The 10,386-nt window shown below is 39.4% G+C and overlaps 1 protein-coding gene across 2 annotated transcripts; it reads left to right on the forward strand.

Annotated features, from left to right (window-relative positions):
• LOC113636284 (minichromosome maintenance complex binding protein) lies at window positions 1-10,047 on the forward strand. 2 transcript variants are annotated; one of them, XM_027136298.2, is made up of 16 exons: window positions 1-245; window positions 566-645; window positions 998-1,138; window positions 2,206-2,247; window positions 2,431-2,523; window positions 2,634-2,760; window positions 2,942-3,096; window positions 3,957-4,054; window positions 4,164-4,333; window positions 4,434-4,557; window positions 5,608-5,725; window positions 5,808-5,973; window positions 6,819-6,952; window positions 8,821-8,985; window positions 9,438-9,526; window positions 9,635-10,047. In XM_027136298.2, exons 1-16 carry the CDS (start codon window positions 188-190, stop codon window positions 9,759-9,761), a joined length of 1,887 nt encoding a protein of 628 aa, XP_026992099.2. In that variant the 5' UTR covers window positions 1-187; the 3' UTR covers window positions 9,762-10,047. The 2 variants fall into 2 exon arrangements, with proteins under 2 accessions (XP_026992099.2, XP_026992101.2); XM_027136300.2 differs by having other exon boundaries at window positions 2,434-2,523.
• The last annotated feature ends 339 nt before the right edge of the window (window positions 10,048-10,386 follow it).

Below are 10,386 nucleotides of genomic sequence, written 5' to 3' on the forward strand. Positions count from 1 at the left end.
CAACGAGGCCACGTGACCGTTGTGCGAGACGTCATTTTCCCGCCAAGGTGAATTGCGTACGGTTCTCAGGGCGGAGGCTGCGGCGCTGTAAAACGTGCTTGGGAGCAGTTTTGTCCGAACAGAGTTGTTAGCACCGTTTAAGTAGTATATCAAATTTTTTTCACGGTTTCCACGACCTCTCCTGATAATGCCATCTGTTGAAGACTGGATCAACAACCCACTGGGTGTTGTTGATGGGATTTTTGGTAAGTCACTGTAACAACTTTTCCTGCTGCCTTTCTTACTGTTCTAACTTTCAGCTAGCAGTGCAGCAGTTAGCTTCATATCTGACCAGATGGACGTTGTAGTTTTCTTTAAACGCGTGATGTAACCCTGTGTGTGTGTAAGACATTTGTGTGTAAGTTTGTTATTATTTGTGTATTTTATGGGCTTAAGTAGAGTTAGCATGATTAGCTAGCTACAGACTAGTAGCATGCTAGTTAGTCTAAGATCAGGAACACACAAGGTATCAGGTCAGTTGTGTGTCATTTGGTGTTTTTATACATAGTGATTTGTCTCTTTCCAGCTCAGAACAATCCAGACTGGGAGAAGAAAGCAGTGGAGTATTTCAAAGAGAAACTGAAAGTAAACGACGCACAGTCCTGGGTCAGTGATATTGTGTGCTTTGTTTTTGTTTGTGTAATAATGTGTGTTCATGTGGATAATGCAGTTTATTTCACATTTATGAGATGACTTGAACTGAATATTAAGAGATAGGGATGTGGTAGCTTAGTGGTTAAGGTGTTGGACTACTGATTGGAAGGTCATGAGTTCAAATCCCAAGTCCACCAAGCTGCCACTGTGAGCCCCTGATCAAGGCCCTTAACCCTCAATTGCTCAGTTGCATAAAATGTGATGTAGACAATTTAAGTCCCTCAGGATAAGGGTATCTGATAAATGCTGGAAATGTAAACGTATGAGAAATCTTTACAATTTTTTTTAATGACCTGATGTTTAGGTTCCGTCCCTGAATGATGTGCCACTGCATTACCTGAAGCCCAACAGCTTAGTGAAGTTCCGCTGTATGGTCCAGGACATGTTCGATCCTGAATTCTTCATGGGTGTTTATGAAACAGTGGATCCTTCCACAAATGCAAAAGTAAGAAAAAAACAAACATTTCTACAGCAGTTATTTCTACAGTTTGGTTTTGTCATCTGGTACATCCAACCGTCATCATCCACTTAATAGGAACATCTGTATGCCTGCTTTTTTTTATCCAATTAACTGATCATGTGGCAGTAGCATAATGCATAAAATAATGCAAATTACAGGTCAGCCTCAGTTAATGTTCACATCAAACATCAAAATAAGGAAAAATGTGATCTCTGACGACGTGTTTTTGGTAGAGTTTATATGGAATGTGCAAAAAAACAAATAGAATCCTGTGTTCAGGATCAGAAGGTTGAAACGTCAGACTGTTCTGAACAGACAGGAAGTCAGCGGAAACTCTAATAATCACTCTTTACATACAAAAAAGCAGCTCAGAATGCACAATACATCAGACTTTTTGATTTGGATGAGATTAATATTAATCTCATCCAATCCGCCTTTTGCTGTTGTATCCCCCCAGCTCAAGGTTAAATGTTTTGTGCATTGTGAGGTTCTTTTTAGCTCACCACAGTTGTAAGGAGTGATCGAGTTACTGTAGACTTCCTGTTAGCTAAGATCAGTTTTTTTCAGATTTGTCCTCTCTCATCAACAAGGTGTTTTGGCATACAGAGATGTCGACTCACTCATTTTTTTTCTTCTTCAGCATATTTTTTTCTTTAGTTCCTCACGTTAATGGCTTCTTGATTTTCATCAGATAAATTACAAATATAGCTCTGAGCACTATTTTATTTGCAGGATCATTGGATGTTACTACAGCTTTAATCACTGTGCATAGAGTTAGTTGCACAGTTGCTTTGTCTGAAATTTGCTTCAAGGTTTATAGAAAACATTCATCTCTCTTTATGTACAAACAAATAATTTATTTTATCAGGAGTTTTATAAACTTCTCATTTATTGGCACATTATCTTAATTTTAAAGTGCTTTGGGAGTTTCCTGTTGGGAGTCATATGAGATGATTCTTGTGTATTATTATAAAAATAGGAAGCCATTTATTGCAGACTGCATATGACTTATGAAGCCTGCTTTACCTTTGGTATTTTTGTTCAATTTTCAGGTGTTGAGATGTGGAAAGTACAAAGATGTTACCGACTGTGGGGTGAGAAATCAGTCTTGGAAAATTTGGGCATTGCTTCTTTTAACTTCAGAGTATAGTGATTAAATATAACAATCCCTTTTTAAGTAACAAAGTATTTTGTTCTACCTATAATTACTTTCTGTCCTTTTGTTTATTTATATATACATTTTGTATTAAATCAAACATGAATTTTTCAAACGTCAGCAGGTGGATTTCAACTCAAGAAAGACTGTCACCTCAGAAAGGCAGACTTTTTATTGTGTCCCTATCCCAGGAGAATCTCACTGGGTGAAGGAGATATCCTTTTGATGCAAAGCCTCGTTAAACAACCTTTTACTCGTTTTTGTCAAGTATAGAAATAGAAGTAATTTATTGTTGGGAAGTCTTTGTCTTTAACATTTGTGAACAGCTATGCTGGTGCCAGTCAAGCTAGAGTAGTACCCTCTACATCCTACACCCCAAACAGACACAAACGCAGCTATGAAGAGGATGATGAGATGGACACACAGACTCAGCAGAATGAAGAAATCTCTGGTAAAAAGATTTTGTTTTGTTTGTTTTTGACACCTTTTGATTTGGACCATAATTGTCTTAAAAAAAAGAACATCATCAAGGCACGTCCTTGGGCTGTCAGATGAATATCAGTTGATGGTTGAAACTGGAAGAACAAGAGGGTTTCAAAATGCTTGCTGATTTTGTTTTTTTCTCACAATAGGACCACAGAACACATCAGACTCCCACAGGAATGTGGACTCAAAACGTTTGGAGACGGAAGCTCCTAGTCAGAACACATCGCCCTCACACTGCTCATCTACCCTAGATCTTAACTTCCCTCTGCCTGGAGAGAGAGGTCCAGCCTGCCTGGTTAAGGTAGAACACTTTAATTCCCAAATCATAACAAAATGATTAGGTTACAGAAATTCTACAAGCCCTGTGGTCAAACTAGTAAACACGGGTGAAGGTGCCCTGGGATGAACTCCAGACACCCAACGACCCTTTGTAAGTTCAGGTCCAATGGATGAATGGAAAATATCGTAGCAATTAATACATCCACCAGAGAGAAATCTGGAAATTATGTCATACTGTTATTTAAGGATTCTCTGGCTACCGTTCAAGGGTGGACAACTCAGAAGCCTGGGTTCTTGCTGTTAGTTTTGTATTCATAGTTGCCTATAGGACAAGGAGGTTCAACATGCAGGAAAATAAATTAAAATCCTACCTCGTTGAATTTTGAAGTAACTCAACCCCACAACTTGCTGCTTATCAGGTTTATGGCAAAACAAGTTTTACTAGGTACGCTAGATGACAGGCAATCATTCAGGATTAGGAGCACAGGTTTGTGTCTAACACAGAGCTGCCATTTAGCGCAACATGCAGTCAGCTCATGGTTAAACATCTTAAGAGAAAATAGACACTAGCCATGCTTAAGTAATATCTTAATTTTAGTACAACTCATGCCTATAATGCTTACTAGCAATATTTTGTGACTTAAAAGCAGTGTGCTACATGACTTTCCCATAGACTTACCTAGCTAAATTGTTTGACATGTGAATAGCTATGAATGTGGACAAGTCAGTATGGGGAGGACAACGGTGTTGTTGTCTCTGTACTGACATTGATTTGTTCATCCCTCCAGTACATCTGTGTATATTTATATCGGCTGCATTCTCTATTATTTAACATTTTATACAGCAATGAGCAAAAATGGTCTGTTTATGGAACATTGGCAGGTATACAATGAGTGGGACAGCTTCAAACTGAATGACATGCTGGAGATCTTCGGCATTCTCTCAGTCGATCCTGCTCTCAGCTTGGTAGCTGAAGACAAGTAGGACTTTTGGTTGTTCATAATAATTTATTATTGTTTTTATGAAAACTTTGCTTTTTGTTTTGTTTACATGAAGGTAGTATTTACTTAAAGAGATTTTGTTTTGTAGGGAAGCATCATCTTTTCTGGACACTACAGAGAGCATGGAGTCTGTAGAGGAGCAGAGAGCTCACAGTCCTCCTACGTCACTCGTTCCTCGACTGCACATGCTGTACGCCGAGCCGCTGCAGCACAACAATCCGCTACTGCCCTCTGCCGTTTCAGAGGACAAGGGAGCCAGTAAGACTGTATTGCGTATTAGATTTCCACTTCTCTACACTGCTCTCTAAACTCCCAAGAGATACATTCAGCTTTTTCTCCTTTTTTCTTTTCCCTTCAGATTTTAACAATGCCATAAGCGAGATGAGTTCAGTCAGAGCGGAGCTGCTCTCTTACCTCACGCATGTCTTCCTCGGTGACTCGCTGGCTGCTGAGTACCTCATTCTCCATCTCATCTCCAGTGTGTGAGTGGATCAGTGCACGACACAAAAGGCTGAGCTCCTTTAGCTTATAATAGGGTTAGAATATGTAGACTCTGTGACTGTCAAATATTTTATTTAGTTTAGCTGGTAAGATTTATATCTCTGAAAAATTTCACACACTATGGACAATAATACTTTTAAGATAATTACTATACATGTTTTATTTACTACATTCTCTTATGTGCACATCTATAATGACTAAATTTTTTGTCGTTGTCGGAGACGTTACATGAGTCATTGGTTTTTAGACCACAGTGCTGTTGAATATTCAAATCTGACTGGCCAGGAGGTGATGGTCTGTTTATCTAAAACTGCAAAAAAATGGAAATCGGGTTTCATATTAATGTATGCAATGTAATACGTAATTGCAAAAGCTCATGTACAGGGATTAAAAAGTTTTATTTAACAAAGGGGAACTTTTTTCAGGCAAGTTTAAGGGGGAGTGGATCAGCCTCTATTTTTCGGTTTCGCCCTAATACAAGAAGCTTTTTTTATTTTTTTTTTATTTTAATAATTAGAAGGGGGGAAGAGGGTCTGCACAGGGAATGATCTTTTTAGCTACCTCAAAATGAGCAATAACTTGTTTTTATAAATGTTCCACAATATTAAATATAACTATAAAAGGTTAAAAGTATGATTTGTTGTTCATTAATATATTATAAAATAGCAAATGTGGCATGTTTTTGTGGCTTAAAAGGAATAATACCTCCTGCTCATAATGGAAAATGAAAAAAACTTTAAGGTGGCAACGGTAACTCCACTTTTTCGGGACACATCACACCACCTCGTCTTCTAACAGCACACTCCTTCATGTTTCAGTCATTACTGAGTCATTGTTTAGTATGCCATATCTGTACATTAGTCATACAGTGAACAGCAGGCATGTGATGAATCTATAACTATGTATCTGTCCATCTTACATGGACGACTCAGACCATACATGGTTGCATATGAGTATCGCTGGCTGAGATACGGAGTATTTAATGTAATGCGTCTACGATTCCTCATGCTATATGCAAAATCCGCTTGTAGGTATGCCAGACGAGATGTTCTTCCTCTGGGTAAATTTGCACTGAATGTCAGTGGCTGCCCCCACACTTCTCCCTACACAGAACAGCTCTATCAAATCGTCCAGCAGCTTGTGCCATCTGTGAGTACTGCTGAATAGGTGTTCTAGAATAATGAGTTTTTCTTTTCATCATCTTTGTATGACCAAGTTGTACTCTGTGTAGTCATACAGGCTATGTATGAGTCTCCACAACATGAACACACAGCGCATGGTGCCACGGAAAGACTACACAGCCAACCGGCTGGTAAGCGGAGCTCTGCAGCTGGGCAGAAACACCTCTCTGGTGCTGGATGAGACGCTTCTTGAGCAAGGTCAACTGGACACAACAGGTCAGAACACTGGCACAGAGCTGTTATTTTATGTTCTGCTGAATGGGGATGCAAGATATTTTTAAAAAGGTGTGATTTGAATGGCTTTGGGTAGAAAGTTACACGAGTATGTTGTCTAGTGATGAAAACTGTTGAATTTTAGAGAGACGAGTTTGCAGCTGACTGCATCCATAGCTTCTTCCCTTTAAACATAAATTCAGGCTTCAACTGAAACAAGATTTATAATCACAGCACATGCCGTTGTGTTTATCATGGCATTATGACATTACTGTAGGTGTTAGTCTGATATATACACACACACACACACACATCACATCACCATGTTTATCATTTTAGATATATTGCATAAATATAAAATATAGGAATTTGGTATTTGAATAGATTTAACTTTGCTTGTGCTGTGCAAAGTGGAGGTTGAATGTCAACCGTGATATTTTTCCAGCATGCTGAGCACACACAGTACAGAGTGACGGAAGTCGGTCAGTCTGCTTTAGGTAGGGTGTTGACACTGTAGAGCTGGATGGCAAAACAATAGTGCAGTGTTGCATTACATGAGTCACTCAGACTGGCAATCGTCACTGTGCCTCCTGTTTTTTAAAAACAACCTACGCTCCGTTCCACACTACTTTTATGTATTATTAGAACTGGAACTTTCACATTGACCCATTGGTTCAAAAATTCTGGCTAAAAAGACACTATTCGGCTGGCACAAATTTATCCACGTTATTAAGTCGTACATGTGTGGAGCAGCTCTCGTTTGCTCCTGTATCACCGATTCAGTGAGTAGTTTCACATGCTTTCACTCAAGTATTCTATATCAAGCCCTATGCATCTTTGTGGTCTAGGAGTGCGGAACATCACAGCATTGGGGAACCTGATCTCCTGGCAGAAGGTTGATTACGACTTCAACTACCACCAGATGGAATTCCCCTGCAATATTAACGTGCTCATCATGTCTGAAGGCCGATCGCTGCTCCCGGTAAGAGCAGCACTGTATACTTCTTTCTCTTGTTTTTTGCACAGTCAGACTCTTGTGGACACTAGAGGGCCTGAGGGGAGGAGAGTCCTCTTAGATAGGGAGAGGTGGGTGGGGGTGCACTCTCAGGAGACCCGACATGCGTATTGCCGGATGTTTCCACGGGCAGCTGTAGAGACAGACTGATATTTCTGTTCCAACCCACAGAGGCCTTCTCGCCTCTCTGGCTGGAGTCTCGGCGCTGCATCACGCTGATGCTAAACACCGTATGGAATGCGCTGTGCTATTCCTGTGTGATGGCTCATGAGTTACCATGGCTGCAGCTGCACTACAACGGCAGGAAGGGGGCCAGGACAGAGTTTCAGCTAATGGCTTGTCTTGACAAAGCACTGTTTAATAATAGTTTGAATAGGGGTTGTTATTCGGGTTTAACGTTCTCACCAACTCTGTAAAAGAACTGCAATAATAATATGAAACTTGCAAGTATGTCTGCATAGTAACGACTAAAACGATTCAAAGTTAGTCTCCTAAATATGAAATTAGTCAATTATTCCTGAACATACACTCATGGCCCACTTTATTATTACATTTGTGATTTTATTTAATCAGCCATCCATGTGGCAGCATGCAATCAGCAGCATACAATCATGGGGATACAGATTTAGAGCATCTATTAATGTTTACATCAAACATTAGAACATGTGAAAATTGTTGTTTTTTCCTGTTTTTGTTTCAAAGCTTCTAGTCAGATAGCTCAGATATGGAAGTGAGAGAAACCCGCTGAAGTTTACTTTGTAGATTCATTTTTCCCTGTTTAACATTATTTTAAACTTTTTCTGTTTCATACACATCAAATGGCAGCATTATTAATATGGAACGATTGTACAGTGGTAGACGTCTTAAATGATTAAAAAGGTGTCGTCACGGATCCTGCTGCTGTCTGACATCCACCTGAAATTCATGGGTGTGCCTCAATTATCAGTTAAATTGTATAGATGGAAAAAAACAATGGTTTCAATTTTCCTCAACCACCCAGATTAATATCTGGTTATTCTTCTACCAGCACAACAAATTGAGTCAGAATCAGTTTAGATACAAATGTGAATTGCATCAACTACAACACATGGGTGTTGATTTTTAACTCTTTAGCCACTGTCAAACTAGTGGTGACAGAAAATTTGGAGTCCACGTATTTGCACAGCAGTTTACATAAACTGCCTTACAGATCTGTTTATATATAAACAGAAATATATATTTCTGATTAGTTTATCTTTAGACTAAGCATGATTTGAAGCCGTTAGGATCTCCGTTGAAAACTTCAGGCTCTGTCTACTAATGCCTCTGGTACTGCACCTAGTTTGTAAGACGTGGCAGAGCTCATAATGAATAATAAAAGGAAATACCGTGATAGGTGATCTGAGCAGCATATTTGTCTCGCCAGGATTTTGTACCGTGATATTCGAGACAACGAAATTCTGTCTCGCACCTACTCATGCACACTGTGAACCTGCCCACTCAAACCAGCCATCTGGCACAAACAGCCATGCCACGGTCACAGAGATCACATTTTTCCCTATTCTAATGTCTAATGTGAACATTAACTGAAGCTCTTGATCTGCATCCCCATGATTTATGCATCGTTAAATCTCTTGACATAAATGTTAATCATGTAGTTAATCAAATCTTAATTAGTTCTCACATAAGGTGGCTTTTTTAAACAAACAAACAAATAAATATCCAAATACATGATAAAACAGTTATGGTTTATTTCTTTGACATTAACATGACAAACAAGCCTTTTTCTATATACTTCAGATGATTTGCAAAGAATTTTCACACACTTTTAAGCTTATTAATTTCCTGGTTTTCAGTGCGACTCTCAGGTACAGCTGAATCCCACGGTCAGCCCCCCTAACCTGGAGGAGTACCTACAGGCTATACAACATGCACAACCTCCATCACAGCTCAACAAATACCGTGTGTACCTCACTGTGGCTCGCTCGCTGGACTACAGCATCTCAGACCAAATTACTAAGGTCAGCTTTGGGGTTTTTTTTACTGCTTAAATATTGTAAGTTGTGCTTGAGGGTGGACTGTGCAGTAGTTTGTGGAAAATATTAAGGAGAATGCTTGTGCACTCTTAATTGATTCAGCTGTTTGGTGGTCAGTGAATAATTTAAATAGATTTTAGTAAGTAAACTGTGCAGGAGGCAGGAATACACACTGGATGGAACAGCAGACCATAGCATGGCACTATACACACAAACACACACTAACAGCTAAGGGATGTTTACTGTAGTCATTCCATCTACTACCATGTTTTTGGGATCTGGAAGGAAACCAGAGGAATCCCACCCGGACACTGTGAGGAAAAAAATGAACTGCGTGATAACAGCTTTTTAGCCGCCTCTTCTGACAAGTTATGTAATTCCTTGATGTCAAGAAAGCCGCTGATTACCCATCTGTTCTTTTATTCCCAACATGATAGGCAGTGGAGGAAGACTTTGTGGAAATGCGTAAGGACGACCCTCAAAGCATATCTGCTGAGGACCTGCACAGGATGCTGGTAGTTGCGAGGTGGGTTGGAATAGTGAATTAGCTTCCTTGTTGACTTGTCGATCCTGACCTGACTTGAATCTGTACACGTTCTATTTAAATACTATTCGTCTGTGTTTCTGTCCTCAGATTGCTGTCGTTAAGTTATGGTCAGACAACACTTTCCAGAGAATGCTGGATGAAAGCCAAGCAACTGGAACTTCTGCGGACTAGCCGGACACAACAGCATAAATGTTTAAATGGCAATGAGCCTTAAACTGAGTGTCTTATTAACTACATTGGGGATAACAACGTTTCTGTTAATATGGTGATTTCTTTCTTTGTACAGCACTGAGTTGTTCGGGTTTTTTTTTTTACACTCTTTTTAAAGGCATGAGGATAAAAAAATAAATAAATAAAAATATGGGTATTTTTGGAATAGAATTTTTGATAAAGTCTTAAGACATGCAGGAACTCCTTTCTATTGACTGATGTGACAAGAAAAGCTTTTAACATTCTCAGAACTGGTCCGAAAAATGAAAATAAAGTTGATTAACTTTTAATAGGAAATTTCTACTTCTCCTATGTGGATTTGAAAGGCTGTCTTACTGGAATGACAACCTAAGCACACTCCTTGTCCTGTTTGTAAAGAATGACTTTTTCAAATCTTTCATCTGCCCTGTTCTCTCTTTGTCTAGCCAGAATTCATCGCTGTTGTAAAATATACTAACAGTTCTCATGTAAGGACAGAATGTCTGGAATTCACACAGTTTGAAGTCCTTATAACTCTTCTTCCCTGGAGCAGTGGGGGAGGGGGGGAGGGTTTCCCACTTCATGTGAAACAAATAAATGTCTGTCTTAAACTGAGCAGAAAGAAATTGTAATGATGTCCACTACTAAGA

Source organism: Tachysurus fulvidraco, chromosome 4, assembly GCF_022655615.1.
Source record: "Tachysurus fulvidraco isolate hzauxx_2018 chromosome 4, HZAU_PFXX_2.0, whole genome shotgun sequence".
Taxonomy (NCBI): Eukaryota; Metazoa; Chordata; class Actinopteri; order Siluriformes; family Bagridae; genus Tachysurus; species Tachysurus fulvidraco.